This window comes from Calidris pugnax, unplaced genomic scaffold, assembly GCF_001431845.1.
Source record: "Calidris pugnax isolate Ruff unplaced genomic scaffold, ASM143184v1 scaffold4, whole genome shotgun sequence".
Lineage (NCBI taxonomy): Eukaryota > Metazoa > Chordata > Aves > Charadriiformes > Scolopacidae > Calidris > Calidris pugnax.
This window is the reverse complement of record NW_015090781.1, coordinates 87,574-103,912: the sequence shown is the minus strand read 5'-3', so window position 1 is coordinate 103,912 and position 16,339 is coordinate 87,574. Positions and strand designations below refer to the sequence as shown.

General features: G+C 36.7%; 1 protein-coding gene across 2 annotated transcripts; it reads left to right on the top strand.

Annotated features, from left to right (window-relative positions):
• The first annotated feature begins 6 nt into the window (after positions 1–6).
• On the top strand, positions 7–15,324 carry LOC106898294. 2 transcript variants are annotated; one of them, XM_014959456.1, is made up of 11 exons: positions 7–545; positions 753–829; positions 4,119–4,194; positions 6,096–6,227; positions 7,006–7,129; positions 8,880–8,940; positions 9,044–9,090; positions 9,550–9,625; positions 10,562–10,648; positions 11,182–12,105; positions 12,933–15,324. In XM_014959456.1, the coding sequence occupies exons 2-11, from the start codon at positions 801–803 to the stop codon at positions 13,243–13,245; spliced, it is 1,869 nt and encodes a 622-aa protein (XP_014814942.1). In that variant the 5' UTR covers positions 7–545; positions 753–800; the 3' UTR covers positions 13,246–15,324. The 2 variants fall into 2 exon arrangements, with proteins under 2 accessions (XP_014814942.1, XP_014814950.1); XM_014959464.1 differs by lacking the exon at positions 753–829.
• Positions 15,325–16,339: the final 1,015 nt, after the last annotated feature.

The following is a 16,339-nucleotide window of genomic DNA, read 5'->3' as shown; positions in this document are numbered from 1 at the left end:
CCCCGCCCCTGGTCTCCTTTTCCTCGTTTCCTCGCCCGATCTCAGCCGTCTCCCCCTAAGACAGCGTCCTGAGCCGGCTTCGGAGACGGTCCTGTCCGGGGCTCCCTGTCTTGGCGGGGACGTGCGGCTGTGAGGAAGGAGCCTCACGCCAGGCTCAAGCGTCTTCTCTGGAGCGGCGGGCATGGGCCTCCCGCGGAGCGGGGGAGCTCTCCTCGCCCCTCTCCCCCCTGCCCCGGTCCAGCTGAGATCGGTGGGCGCTGAGGGTGCCCCGGATGCGGCGGGATCGGACTCTAGGTTAGAGTGGGGCAGGTGATGGCCCTTCCCTTGCTGAGGTGCTGGCCTCGCCTCTTTCAGCTGCCTGGAGTTTCTTCTCCTTCAGACAAGAGTTGTAGCTGTGGAAGCACAAGGGCAGAACAGACTACTCCGAGCCACAGGAGAGGGAACAGGGACCGCCAGGAAGATCTTCATCCCTGCAGCGCTGCTGCTAAGAGTTAGAAAGCTGCTGCCTCTCCTCTCTGTTTCTTTTGATCTCCCGGAGAGGAGAGGTGAGTTGTTGTCTTTCCCTCTTGCCGTACTGTAGTGGTGCAGAAAATTGGCTAGCTTGCAAGCTGCAGAACTTGTTCAGGATGGCTTTAAGCTCCTGCTGACTACTTGGTTTATTTTACTTGAGAGTCAGCCCTGTGAAAAGGCCCACTGATGGAGAAAGAGATTAGCACCGTGTTAACTGCGCGGTTCTCTCTCCTTTGCTGCAGTGCCCACTTTCACCGCTGTCTCCTGCTCTGCTTGCTCCTGCTTTCAGTATGGTAAAGAAGAATACTATCCCTCATGGGTAAGTATCTCTCACACTAAGCAAGAGGCAGGAGCAGGCACGGTCCTGCCCACAGAGAATGGGCACTTACTGCCCCAGGCACTTTCTTGCCACAAGCATCTTCAGCACCTGCAGCCAGGTAAGGTAGGTGTCTCCTTCAAGACAGGAACAACCCAGCCCTTCATCCCCCAGGTGAGTATAATTCTCCAGCCTGTCTGTGAACACTTCATCAGCCAAACACAGTCCCTTCTTCCTAACCTTCTTACACCTAGGTGTATACTTACTGGGGAAGCGGGAGAGTATTCGATCCTTCTGACTACTTAGATGTTTGCTACTAGGAGTTGGGGAAGAGCTGATAAGATGGGAGCAGGTGGTTGCATGCATGTGATCAAGGAATATTTTCATGGCTTTATGTCCAGAAGCGTGGTGCGGTTTTGTTTTTAAGAAGAGGACAACAAAAATGTTTTACCAGCAAAAATAATAATAAAAAAAACCCCAAATGCTTGTCAGAGGCTTTCTGATGACTTTATTGGGAGTGCATATGGAGACCACAGAATGTTCTCATTTAAAACAGATACACTTCTATTCTCCAGCTCTACGGGGGGGGGAAGGAAGTCAAGTTTAAAAGTTTAGCTGATGTGTTACTGGTGACATCAGGATAAACTTGGATAGAAGGTTGTGCTGAGATATAAAGGCACACTATAATGGGGCAATAACTTGCGGTTTATACATTATTTGAGGGAAGGTTGACATCCTGGTTTCAGGGGAAGTTAGGTAAGTTTATTAAGAACATTTTTAAGAGGAGCAATAAAATACAAAAAGCATGATTTCCCGCAAAATACGTTGGCCTAAAAGCAATAAATAGAAAAGATGAACAAAATTTCAAAAATAACTTCAAGAAACTGAAGTTTTTTTCATAGCTGACAAACTCAGAGATTAAAATTAGAATAAAACTTAAGCCATTAGCCATGTCTTTTCTAAAGTTTCTATGAAATTTCAGTTTTAACAGTTGGACAAAATTGTGCTAAAGTGAGTTAGTTTTGCTGCTGAAAGCCTGAAAGAATAGCTGTCCTACTTGTTTTCTCTGTACTTGGAAATTATTACTAAACCTTTGGGAATTGGGTACTTGTTTCTCCCTTCCTTTTTCCCCCTTGCGTTTGAACTGGAGCAGCTTTCAAGCTACATGTATGGAAGAAGCAGTGGATTGTACAGCTTCTGTGATTGGAAACTAATACCTGTGTGTCTTTCAGGGAGAGAAACATCTACTGTGGAGTAATTGGTTATAAAATTAGTGTTACCATCTGACAAAACTCATCATACTGAAGTGCTTTCAGCTTCTCCAGATACTTTTTGATACTATTACCAAGTCAGGCTAGGCATCCACACTGTGGGGTTTCTGGTGGTAAAGGAGTTTGAGGAATTGTCAGTCTCCCAGTCTGATTCAGCAGTATATTGATGTCATCTTTGTGCTAGCACAGCAGGTTGCAGTTCTTCACTGTGAATTAGTTTAGTACACCAGGAAGAATAGCAGCGAATGCTGGAAGAGGACTTAAGGAAATGTAATTTTAGCCTAGGTAATCCTGCATGTGCAATTTACTGCCCCCAGAAATAGCTGTTGGAAGAAGTGAGATTGTGGTACACTATAGCATAAGGACCAGGGCAGACAGTAACATACTATGGAAGTGAAACCTCGGTCATGTCACAGTATTATTATAATGGCGGTAAATATAACAGTAACTGTTTCATTTTTAATGATGCTGCAAGAGAAACACCCTCATAGATAAACAGACATGAAAAGCATTTTTTGAGATTGTCTTTATGTTACTGCCTCAGTTCTTTATACAGTTCTTAACAGTTTTAATCAAAATGCCATTATGCTAATTAAAGTGATACAATAAACTTGAGTTTTCATTTAAGTTAAAAGGAGCCAGGAATATTGAAACTAAGCAAGAAATACTTAGCACCTAAATTAATAAATGGTAGTAATAGCCAGTGTTTCCACTGCTAGTCTTGTACTTTGTTCTTCTTAGCCCACTCTTCTTGTTGTGTCCCTGTCACTCAGCCCTAGCCCTGAATGTTTGATCTGATGCTATTTGCACAGTCCTTGCTCCAGCAGTGAGAGGAGGAGGTGGACTGGAATTAAGACTTCCTGTATTTCTTCATGGCAAAAAGCATTTCTCCTTTTTCTCAGAAATGTCTTGGAGCAGAGCTAAGGTGTACAGGGTCCACTGCAATCTCAATCCTAGAAAGTAGTGCTGGAGAAGTATTTTTGTAATGAAGTGAGACTTCAGTATAAGAGAGGGATTCGAGTGACCCCTTGCAGTGGAGTTTACACCATGTAGTCAAGTTCTGGTTCTTCACAGTGTCTGAAATGCTGTTGTCCTTCAGTAGTTGTATACTGCAATGTTTTAGTGGAGAACCAGCCAATAAAAAGAGTTCAAGTTACATTAACAAACAGTCATAAAATACTATGATGTTTTTACAGATTTATGCATTTGTGCATCAGCATCCAAAATCTTACTGTTGGTATAATTTCATAAACTCAGGTTCAGTTCTGAAGTGCATGTGCAGAGAATAATATATACCTGTTTACACTGTTTTACTAACAGTGATTTTTAACTATTGGATGAAAATCATTCTGAATTCATGGCTTGAGCTCAGTACTAGTTTTAGTTACCCTGGAATACTGGACACATTATTGCTGTACATGGAAATGTAAGATAAGAGAACTTATTTTTATACTTTGTATACTTAATTTTTTAATATACTTTTAAAATATACATTTTATATTTAATGCTTTCCTATTAGTAGGTGATTTTTGCTAGGTTTTGGTGTGGTAGAATATTCTCTGTATTTTTCAAAGTGCCAAGAGAAAGTAGTTAAGAGTCTTTCTTTGAAAAATAAGCATCTTACAAAGTAAGTGCATTTGCAAAACTAGAAGCTCTGTATTTTTAATAAAAGTAAACTTTGCATTTCATTGTCAATTAAATGATTGATGCAATCATATGACAACTTTTAAAATATGTTTGATTGAGCTAAGTTGAAAAACTTCCACCAACTATAAGAATACCTTTTTACCTGTTGAACTTTGCCCGTCTGCTTTGCTTCATATTGGTGCTACGTGCTTATAAATGCTGTCCTGCCATTTTGAGGGGAGAAATTTCTTGGAAGTTGAAGAAGGAAGGAAGAAGACTTTTCAAACATCCTCACAATGCCTTGAAACCACTTCATAGAATAATTCCAGATTTAGGGACATAATTCTACTGTAGTTGTAAAAGATATTTAGAAGTAACTATTTGTTTCATTACAGATGGCGGAGTTTGACACCAGTTGGACAACCTATACCAGGAACTAGATTTATTGCATTCAAAGTACCTTTAAAAGGGGTATGTATAAAAAGTAACTACAGATTGGCTTTATTAGCTATAGTGCAAAAGTAATAAAGAAGAACATAAATACTCATGCAAACTTCAGGAAAGTTTTATTAAAAAATAATTTATTCAGATTTAGCCTTTCCAGTCATCTACTAGTGGTTTTTTGACATAATATTCTATATTTTTTATCTTTCTTTAAAAATTTGTATTTGGTGTTACTCTTTTTATTTACCTTTTAAAACTCATAAAATCTCTAACCAATCAGCACAATTCATTTGATCACTATTGTGGCCTAAATTCATTATCTTATTTAACAGCTTTTCATGACTGTTGTAAGAAAATCATATGGAAGGGCTTATGATATGAATAACAATCTAGGTAATGTAAGCAAAAATATAATTTTATGGAAATCAAAGACTACAGATTTCCCACATTCTCAGAGCAGGAGTTTCTCAGAAAATTCCACGTAGTCTTTCAAAACATAGTCTATCATAACGCGTTTACTCAATCAAGCAATATGTCCAGAGATACCTTATTTTTGAAAATTGTATTCCACCTCAGTTTGTGTGATTTCACATAATAAAAGAAAAAAATCAGGAACATTCTACCATAGATATTTTGCAGATTTACTGTTGTCACCTCAAAGTTAGTAAATTCAGTTTCAGATTTTACTAAAAGTCACTGCTGAATAGCGGGTGAAATAACTGACTCGTGCTCATTTTGTTTGAACCTCAACCAGCGTCCACTGTTTTTTCAGCGGTGCACCAGTATCTGAAATACACAGGACTGAATACTTCTATATGCTTTCTATCCTACTCTTTTTAGCTTAAACTTCATGGTGACCAGTTTTGATAGGACTTTCTGCTCTTTAATTTGGTTTCCTGTCCGTGTTTCCAGGGACAGGATAAGTGCTTGCTAGCATTTTAGATTATGATCTGTACAGTCAAAAGAAGGAACGGTTAATTGCCTTATTGCACGTGTGGTTCTGAGAGGTATGTGGTCTGTGACTGCTTTCCTTTCCATCAGTTCTGAGTCCAGTCTGCTTGAATATCTTGTTGACAAAGGAACTGAGAGGTCGTTGAGGCTGCTGTACCTTTTGCCACTGTCTTAATTAGTTATGGCTGAACCTATGTCAAAAGGCTCTCACAATGGGTGAGTGCTCTATTCAGAGAAAATCCAGTCTTGTGTATATGAGGCATTTTCATACCTAGAGTGAAGAACACATTTCAAAAAACACAGCTACAATAGGGTGAGTAAACATTTTTCCCACTGGTTATGGCAAATGAAGTTATTATTCATTACGCACCAACATGCAGCTTTCTTAGTCACTGTATTTTAGTCTTTTCCAGTGCTAAATGACATGCAGGTACACTCTGCCAAGAGACAAAGCGGGACTAGGAATGGCTGCACATTTGTGGGAAAAGAGTTAAAACCTTTAGAAGAAAGGAGTTCTTGTGTCACAACTTCAAATATTTTACATCAAATACACTGTTAATTTTTTGTTATCATGCAGGACAAAGTGTGCTTGGGGAAAAGGGGATTGTAGTGGTTTACTTTTTGCTGATGTTTAGTTATCTGCAATACATGATCAGTATACACATGCTGGATATTGCAGGATTTTTGTGCCTGTCAAATTAGTGCTTATTTTAATAATGTTTGTTAACAATGTACACGTGAAAATTCTCACATATTGTCTTGCATTTTCATCTTAATAGAAATACACAACGAATTCTTGCTTTTTATTTGGCTCCTTTTTTTTTTTTTTTCTGTATAGTGCATGGACATGGCTCTGATACTGTAAACATTCCCTTCTGAACACTGATATTTCCTAGTCCTAATTAAAACAGCTGACTATTACACGTTGTGTTACTATAACTTAAAAAGAAAATCTCTCTTTTCCATTTTAATTGTAGGCAATTAACCAGAGGCTTACCCCAACCCAGAAATTTACACCAAAAGATTTAATTGCTGCAATGAAAGGCCTAAATGTGGAGCTTGGATTAATTATTGATTTAACATATACCACACGATACTATGAAGTTAAGGTAATATAAGCATAATAACAAAATTAATCAGTTTCTGCAACCTTTATTGTGTCTCCAATAGAAGCTAAATGTTTTATCACAGGGGAAGTAACTCCGTCTCCCAGCTAGTTGTATTTGCGGCTTGTTTGTATTATAGGAACTCAAGAGTAATGGATAAAGACTTTAGTGCCAGGCACTGCAGAAAAGATGCAGGAGATTTACAGGCTGTGCCCTGAAGACATTCTTGTTTATTCCAAGCATCTTTTTTGTCACTGATCTTTAGTGGAATCCACTAAGAAAGTGTACGTTTTTAAACTACTCTATTAATTTCAAATTTTTTATCAGTATTCAAACAATTGTGATTAATCAGCCTCCTATTGAAAAGGAGCATAAATAGCAGCGTTGCAACTGAATGTTAATCTTTCAATGTGTACAGGCTGTAAGCGTTAAGGGGGTGAATATGTGAGTATATATATGATTGTGGTTGGGAAGGACAAATATTGCTAATAATTGTAAACTGGATTTGAATGGAATTACAGGAATCTTGTCTCTAGCCAATGTGCTACATCTTCTGTAAAAACTGTTCTTTCTTTGAGATCAGGTCTTTAAAGTGGCAATGTAAATGGTAGTTTCTGGGAGTGTATCTCTATAGAATTGCATCAAGATTGTTTTCAGTTTCTACTCAGGATTTGAACTACTGTTTTCCATTGGCGTTATGTTAGATACTGCTTAAGGTTTTTCATTGATGCAAGAAATCAATGATTTTTACCTTTTTTTTTTTTTCCCTTCTTGTTCCTAGGATTTACCTAAAAGCGTGCAGTATAAGAAACTTTATACAGTTGGACTTGAAGTCCCTGATAATGCTACTATCCTGCAGTTCAAAAAATGGGTCAGAAAATTCCTATGGGAGAATGCAGGAAATGGTAAATATCAGCATTTTATGCTGTAAAAAACCCAAAAATTTTATTTCAGTGCTCGCAGTACTGTTTATTAATTTTAGCAGATATGTAAGGCACCAGGGATCTCAGACTTTCCATAGCACTTTCCACTTTGCTATCATAAGATACATTATGTGAAACACTACATATCATTTTGCTTTCAAAGCATGTCTTTTTCAAAAATGACTACTAACTTAAATGCCCTTTCTAATACTTATATTTGCCATATGTGTCAAAGCAACCGCAACAAGGCTTTCATCTGTCTGACCCAATTGTCCACCATCAGCTTAGTGTTGTAACTGACAGCCTTTTATGAATCGCAGGTATGAGAGCCTGAATTAGAAGTGCTGAGAAAATTAAAAGGTATAAGAGGAAGCCTTTGTCCTTGCTCAGGAAATTAGTGTGCAAGTTCTTCCTTTGCTCTTTTTTGGCTTAGGGAAAATACTTGGAGATTATTAGTTTTCTTCTGGTTTTGATCTAGTGACTTTTTGTGTGACAAAGAATAGTCTGTATTTGAATCTAATTATTTCCGATTCTCAGCATTGAGAAAATCAATTCCTAATTTGTTACTGTATGAAGGCCTGTAGTTCCAGCTAGTGAGACCATTTTGGCAGGGCTTATATCACTTCAGAGTTGGGAGAACTTTCATTTTTATATTAACTTACTCATTGCAACTTGCTTTCTGATTTAATTACCCCTAAAGTTTCTCAGGATTCTTCTTACAAATAATTTTTGAGAAGCTAGAGTCTTTTAATTTCTGAACTTTTAGGACACCAACTTAAACTTATATGGCAATGTGACTATTCTGTGGCAAACAGTTATATTTTATCTCACTCAAAAATTAATCACAGTTCCATTTCAAAGACCATCTGTTACTACTTAATCTCTGCCACAACTTTGTTTTTCTGATGATTAAAGTTTTGTCATCTAAAATTCCAAATCACATATTTCAATGTTATTTATTTTTTTTAAATTAAATACGGGTAATTGGAATTGTTTGGACTAGTCTGGATGAGGTTCTATCAGTGCCTTGCATGACCATAGTAGTGTTTCCCTATTGTGTTTCCCTGTTGGAAATGTCTCGATAGTTAATTATTCTGCTTTTTAGCCTTTACCTGATTAGTATAACCGTTCCAAAAAAGACAGATTTTCTTTAGAGCTTACTAGTTCCCATTAGAGTGCTTCTTTTCTCCATGCATGAACCTAAATTCCCCATTGCTATTATTGCATTCCTCAATAATGATCCAAATTTTTAGTTAACTTAGATGAATTATTCTAGTAATGTATTTCATACTCCAAGGCACAAGGGGTGTTTATTTCCTCCTTTTTGTAAGGTTTACGAGAATCTAAGTTAAGTTCCTCAATTCTACATGTACTTGTTTAGATTTGCTTTCAAAACCATATTTTATTCTTTTTCTCCTGTTACTGCAGTTCTGGCTGAGGCCAGCCACTTTATTTGTCATCGCTCTTCTTTCTTTTTTCCTGCATTCTGCAGCGTTAATCTCAGTCTTCACAGGTTTGGAAGTAGTGAGCTAACTGCCGCTAGAGATCCAGCATGAAGAGGACAAAGTCTGGATGTGTCTGTTCTTTTACAGGCGTGACAGTATAATTTTGTAAATAGCAATCATTATTTATCATTACTTTGCTCGAAAAGTACAGCTTTTTTTTTCTTGCACTAATCTTTTAGTAAATTCACTTTCTGAATTATTAAAGACTATGTTTTCCTTTTTGATAGAGAAACTTATTGGCGTTCACTGTACTAATGGAATTAATAGAACTGGCTACCTTATATGTAGGTAAGGGTTGTATAAAATCAGAAATCATTGTTCACAAAAGATAGTGTCCTTTCATTAACCTATAATCCCTTTAGGACAATAATCCAATCATATTTTTCTTCAGATATCTTATAGATGTTGAAGGCTGGGATCCAGAGACAGCAATTCAAGGTATTTATACAGTTTGAACTAAGGTACATGTTGGGATGTAACTCACAATTACTACAATTGTATTCAGAAATACTACAATTCTATTTTAGTATCCTTATTTAATGTGCTGGCTTCCATAGAAGATTTTCTCTGACTGTTGATTCTATTCCAGGCAAGGCTTGAGGATTAGCAAATTGACAGCATAGTAGGAATATGTTTCAGCTGCTTCGAGTCTTTTTTTGTTTTCCTTTTGCTTTGAAGAGTTTTCAGTCATAGGTTGCTACCACTACTAGTTTCAGTTGTTAAAAAAAAAACAACCAAAAGCTGCAACATTGCCAGCCTGCTGAAGTATTTAATATAAAGTTTATAAGTTATAATTGTTTCAAAATCAGCATCTCATGGTGAACAGAAACTTGCCTTTCACATTTTTGTGGCTCAGTTGAGCACAGTTCATTAGACTTGTATCATTTTTTTCTGTAGCTTTTGGTGATGCTAGAGGTCATCGCATGGATGGTCTTGTGTATCTCACAGATCTCAGAACACAACCGATGAGAAGGTAAACAAAAGCTTTTAGTTGTATGGTTAAGATTTTCCAGTGTGTCTACTGGTATTTTGAAAAGTTCACTTCTAGTCATAAGCCAAAATTAACCCCCTCTTAAGCCTTTAATGTGCAACTTCATGTGTCTTGTAAGACTTCTGATATGAATAACAGGAAGTGCAGTGTACTTCCTGTGTTCCATCTTTTCAATTTATATGATTCAAAAGATTTTTTTTAATCTGATGTACTATTGAGCATTGGTGTGGTTTTATCATACTATGAAAAGTGTATTAATTCTGTATTCTCTCATTTTAAGAGGAAAGATTTTTTTTATAAGCTCTATGATGTCCGCTGTTGTTGGCATGGTAGAACCAAATACTTAAAAAAAAAGGTACAACAGTTTTAGGAATAAAAAAGTATGGGGAAGTGGAAGTTTGTTCTTAACTCCTCTATTCATAGTCATTGTATCACTGGTGTGTAAGAATGTTATGCTTATCATATTCACCTATGAATAGCTAACCTTTAGATCTTCCTTGGTTATGTGTGCCAATGGTATCTTGTAGCAGTAAATTGATTTTAAAATAATACCTGACTGATTTGTGTCTTTTTAGTTTATGGAATGTCCTTTGGTTTACTGCTATCATTGTTTTATAGTCTGTGCGTGACTAATTTAGTCCTATGCCAGATTTTTGAATACGTATAGTGCTTGTCTCTCATCCTTGAGGATGGTGTTCCAAGCTTATGAAATTTGGGTATTCTCTTTGTTTCTTTGCAGCCCTTCCCAAATGAATTTACAAGATTAAAATTTTCTAAGTTATGAATGTCTGTAAATTTAACTTAACATACAAAAATTTCTGTAATTCTAAACTGAAGAATTTCATGTGGGATTTTTTCCTCTCTCAATGGTATGTTTTAAAAAAAGAAACCTATGTGAGATGTTTTTATTCTTCTTAGTAACCTTGGAATGGATGTATGGGATTCAGATGAAGAAATTATTCCACCCCCACCTGCAGAGCGGTTCCCAAATGAAGATTTTCAGGGGTAATAGTCTGAAACATGGAATTAAAAGCCAAAAAAACCACATAGTGGGAAAGAGAACTGTTTCTTATTAAAAACACTATAGATACTCTAATTTAAAAGAAATTTTATTAATATAGCCTACTCATGCAAAACATATTTACAGGATTTGAAGAAACAGTGAAAAGATAAAGGAAAGGAAGGGAATGTGTGCTATTAGAAGTCTGTAATAAGTTCACTTGGAAAAATTCAGAGTTTTACTTTGCCTGTCCTTCTTTATTATTCTACAATTATTCTTAATTTGCAAATATTTTAAATTAATTTGGAATCACTGGTTTTGACTGTTTAACAAGTGCTATAGAATTACAATTTAACGTTTGTCACAGCTATGACATCAAGTTTTAGTTTTACTTACAGTTTGGATTCTTAGTAGCTTTGATACCTATACATTTGTAATGTTTTTCATATCAATTCTTAGTTAAAAAAACTTGGCTTCATTAATGACTTGTAGCACTTAGAAGTATGATGTTCTGTTTAAGATAAAAACTTCTTTACAGGTCTGGGAAAAGATTAAGAATTTATGATGACCACTGTCACAATGATTTGCAAGGACAGATGCAGTTGAGAGATTTTGATTTCATTAATAAGGGGCCTGGACAAAGACGAAGACCATTTCATGACCGTCAGACTCAGGATGATTTAAGAGCACCAATGCAGATGAGAAATTGGGACTATAATAGGGGAGCAGGACAGAAACGAAGACCCTTTCCTGATCATCAGTTTTATGATGATTCTCAAGAAGACATGCAGCTGAAGGACCTAGACTTCAATAGCAGGGGACCTGGACAAAGGTTGAGACCTTTTCCTGGACGCCAATTTCATGATGATTTACAGGCAGAGAGACAACTGGGGGGCATTGAATTTAACAGAGGCCGTGGACAAAGGCAGAGATCTTTTCCTGACCATCCATCTTGTAATGATCTGCAGGAAGACAGACAGTCAAAGGATTTTTATTTTGGTAGCAGGGGCTGTGGCCAGAGACGAAGACCGTTCCATGACCGCCAGTCTTGTGATGAATTTCAGGCTCAAATACAGTTGAAAGAGTTAGATTGTGTCAACAAAGGTCCTGGCCAAAGACTAAGATCTTTCTGTGACTATCAATCACATGATGACTTACAGCCACAGATGCAATTGGGAGATTTTGAGTTTGGTAATAGGGGTTGTGGGCAGAGGTTGAGACCTTTTAATGATCACCAGCTTTGCAATGACTTACAAACAGAGATACAACTAAAAGATTATGATAATAAAGGTCCTGGACAAAGGCGCAGACCTTTTCATGACCATCAGCCTTATGATGACTTACAGGAACAGACTCAGTTAAAAGACTTTGATTATGTTAATAAAGGGCATGGACAAAGGCCAAGACCTTTTCATGATCATCCAGGTCGCAATGACTTGCCACGTGAATGGTGTTCAGACAGGTAAAGCATCCTTGAGCTGTAAGACCAGAGTTAGAATAAAAGTGTAAGCCTCAGCACTTATAATTAATTAATTTTAAAAAATAAATTAATTTGAAATAAATTAATCATCCTTCTAAAATAATATATAAATGATCAGTTAATTAACTCTTTATTTTGACATATGGAAGGGTTTGATGTAAGCTGGAGTGTTGCAGCTTTGAAATTTTTTCTAGGTTGCACTTATTTAAAGCTTATGTGTTTCCTTTACTTTTTTAGAGTCAACTTGAAACAAAACTCTTTGTTCCACTTTGTTTTGTATAGAAACTTAATTTAAAAAGCAATCCTCAAGACAGAAGAGGAAGATCCTTCCATATATATTTTGTAGGAGAGTAAATCCCCTATTACAGAATAATAAAGAATTAAAATATTTGGAGCTATAAGTCCAAAGTATATTATTGCCTGTTAAACTATGTACTAGAGAGCTGCTATTACATATTATCCACAAAAATTAGACTATGTGTTTAGGAACAAAAAGGGCCCCTAGGTAAAGAAATCCTCAGTAAATAGGGAATTTTAACTAGAAACAGCACTTGAAAAAAAACAATCTTTTAGTAGAATTACTTAATATAAAGAGCCATAATTTTAATTGCTAGAATTGAAAAATTAATATAAACAAGTTTGCAACGTCTGGTAGAGAGAATTGTTAATTTTAGGGGGTAAAAACAAGATTGAGGGTCTGAATTGTTCTTTCAGGGTTATACAAGTTTAATGTCTAATGGTGGCCACCAACAACAAATCAACTGTTTTATTTCTAAGGATTTCACCGTTCTTATTTGTTCTTATTACAGTAATCGACCAAATTGTCCTGAAGACCATAGGAGAATGCATCCCTCAGATGAATTTAATAGAGGAAAAAACAGATTTGCACCATATTCTTCACGAACAATGTATCCATCTTCATCCGTACACCAAGAAGATAGTTCAATAGGGTATGAAGGAAAACCTTTTCAAGGTGAAACTACCAGAGAGATGGAACAAAGCAAAAGATTACCAGTTGTAACAGTTGATTACAATTATGGTCTGCCATTAGATTATGGACCTGAAGAGGAAGAGAGAACGCATTATGATTTACCTCCAAGAGACTGCTACAACTGGAACTGAATAAAAAGGACAAGTTTGCTCAGCTTAGACTTACCTATTTTACTTTGTATGTGGACCAATTTTTTTTTTTTTTTAACAAATCAGGAAAATACAAATTTCAGTAGTAGAGAACTGGTCTCTATTGTAAGGTTAGCTTCTGCTGTTGTTTGGTTCTTTAAATTTATTAGGGTGTATTTGTTAAGTGTAGTTGAAGACAAGGTCTCAGTACACATGGAATTAAAGTAGCCCTTCCTTTTATTGAAATTGGAACCCTGTACCTTAATAGAAACAACTTTTGCAGTGATTGTAGTTGTGTCTTTTGTATTACATTTCTTTAAAATGTATGTAGTTTCCAGATGCAAAAGTCATAATAAAATACTGCACTATCAGGTAAATACTGCACTATCAGGTAAACTAGCATTGAGACTATAGAAAAAATACTATGAAATGAATGAAGTTATGTCCACTCAATCCTTTAATTTGAAAATAGAAGTTTGAATTATTGCTAACAATCTGCAGTATTGCAGTTTAATTCCATATTTTCTGTACCATCAAGTGAACTCTTTTTTCATAGCAAAACGTAGCACTCTTTTTTTCATAGCAGAATTTTTCCCAGCTTGCTCAGAACACAGAAGCAAATGGTGTTTGAATACTCTAAATGTGAAACTTGCTTTTCGGTAATCTGCATATCCCATCATGATTGTGTATTTTTTCCTAGTGCCATAGGTTATATGTGTTTCAGAATAGCCCAGTGCAGGTAAACATCACTGTTTTCTCAGCAACACATCAAATGAGGTGACTTATGTAATCATCAGCTTACCAGTCTCTGCTGGCCAAGATCACTGGTGCCTGTATAGTTACACTGCCCTGTTTGTCAGTCATATCTGTCCATTTCTATTTTTTTACTAGTTTATTTTTACAGCACAGAAGAGTAATGTAATCAGAATAGAAGAATAACCTCTTCAGGTAAGTTACTTGTCATGTATTGGACAGCCTCCTCTGAACTGCGATGTCAGTGGGTCTCAAGACAACAAATAGGAACTAACTTCATGCAGGCAGCTGCATGGTTGCACCAACAGTTCCTACTGTGGATAAAGAAATCTTAGTTCATAGGATGGAAAATAATATTAATGTAATACTTGGGTAAATTTAAAATTTACACTTTTCATTATTATTACGTTTTCATAAGTGAATATTTTGAAAAGGCATCACAGTGAATCAGGATAAAGCTAGACTGTGATATTAAAATAAGCAATTGAGTTCTAGATACGTAAGTCAGGCAGTTAAGAAACTGCCTCAAAAGCAGCATAGCTGTAAAGCATAAAGCAAGAGGGTGCTGGTATATGGTAGAAAACTTAAAAAAAAAAAAAACAACAGTGTTCATAACGAGAACCCATGGAGCTTTTTTGCCTTTTAACTAGCAGCATAAACCCCAGATTTCTGAACTCATGGTTCTATAGCTGCTAAATAAGGACTAGATTTGAAAAGCGTGGAACATCTGGCAGCTTCTGTTGTTTTTTAACACGTGCAAAAAGTTCCCCAAATCAAAGGATTCTGTGGATATGAATTTAAACTGAGAAAGCTTCATTGCCTTTGCAACTGATAGAACAACTTTGGCTTTGTTTACTGTACAAAGTAAATAGTTTGCTCATTTTCACAGTGGCTGGTCAGTTGTATTTCCCATTAACTGTCTGATTGTGAGCCTCATTCATGGGGTTTCAGGAATGAAGCGCTCTCTGTATAAACTGGTTGTGGGACTGAGTACTAAGTGTTAAGAAAAGCATTTGTTCCTTCACTTGCTTTTTTTTGTTTGTTTGTTTTTGGGTTTTGTTTTGTTTTGTTTTTCAAATGAGGGCTAAACTGAGAATCTTTAGGCTTCTTTATTTGGAGGCGAGGAAGATCAGCAACAAGGGCCACTATATTGCCAGATTATTTAAAAAAAATAAAAAATAAACACAACAGAAAAACCTTTCCTGGTGTTCTGCAGCAGGGAGCTAAGAATTAAGGACTGGTATTACAACCATTTGGTGTTGTTTGGGTTTTTTTCCAATATGTATGCAGTATTCATAAAGTGAATAAAGAGCAAACATTTGCCCTTCATATTTTTGTTTTGGCATTTGAATTACCTTTTTTAGGATTGAAGTGACCCTACAGTCAGTCATTTGTTACTTCAGACTGGGGGTGCTAGGCCTCTGGGGAGAGCTGGGACGCTGGTGACTGGGACGGTTGTGGCACAAGGAGCTGGGGTCAGCGCTCGGTGCCGCCAGCCGGGGTCGGTGCCTGGGGGACCCTGGGAGGGGCAGCGACAGACAGACAGAGATGGTATCATTCCTGTTACCTGACAAAATAAGTATCACTTTTGCAAATATGTTGGATTTATCTTCTCAAGCAAAATTAAAAGACACAATATTTCCATAAATGGCTTTGAGATGACTACATGAAAATAGCCAAAGGTGAGTTTGTATATATTTATTTTTTTAGCATTGAGGATAATAAGGCTTTTCGCCATTTTGTTCCTGATGGAATTGGGCAGAGCTAAGCCCACGTAATGCATTACAGACTGTTACTGACAATCTCAAATTCCACAGTTGAGTCATCACTGCATATTCACATCTGTAGTATCCAATTACTAATTGATCCACATGGTGGAGAATGAAATTAAATGAAATAAAATGCTTCTCGTTTTTTAGCTGAATATTGTATTACAGTGACACTCAAAAAAATTCACCCAAACACTTTTATTTATTTCACAGTTCCACAAAAATGTCATAAAATCTTGCTGGCCTCCTTTGTGTATGTTCTCAGAAAACCTAGAAAGAGCCATTGTTCTATCACCAAGCAGTAAAAAGCAAGACTTGGATGGACAGCCCTGGTTTCCCACTGCTCTGAGTGTGAAATCTTGAAGAACACCACAAGGATATAGAAAATCCAGAGTTAGCACAAAACTATTTGAGGGAGTTGTAAGGGGTTTAATATACGTAACTATTGAACTCTGAATTCACAGAAAACTGCTTTTTCTGTTGCTGTCCTGAAGTCCTGATTTAATTGCAGGCCTGATTTTTATTGGGTGGTGAAGTCATGGGGCCAGCTTGCCCGGAGATAAGATCATACTGAG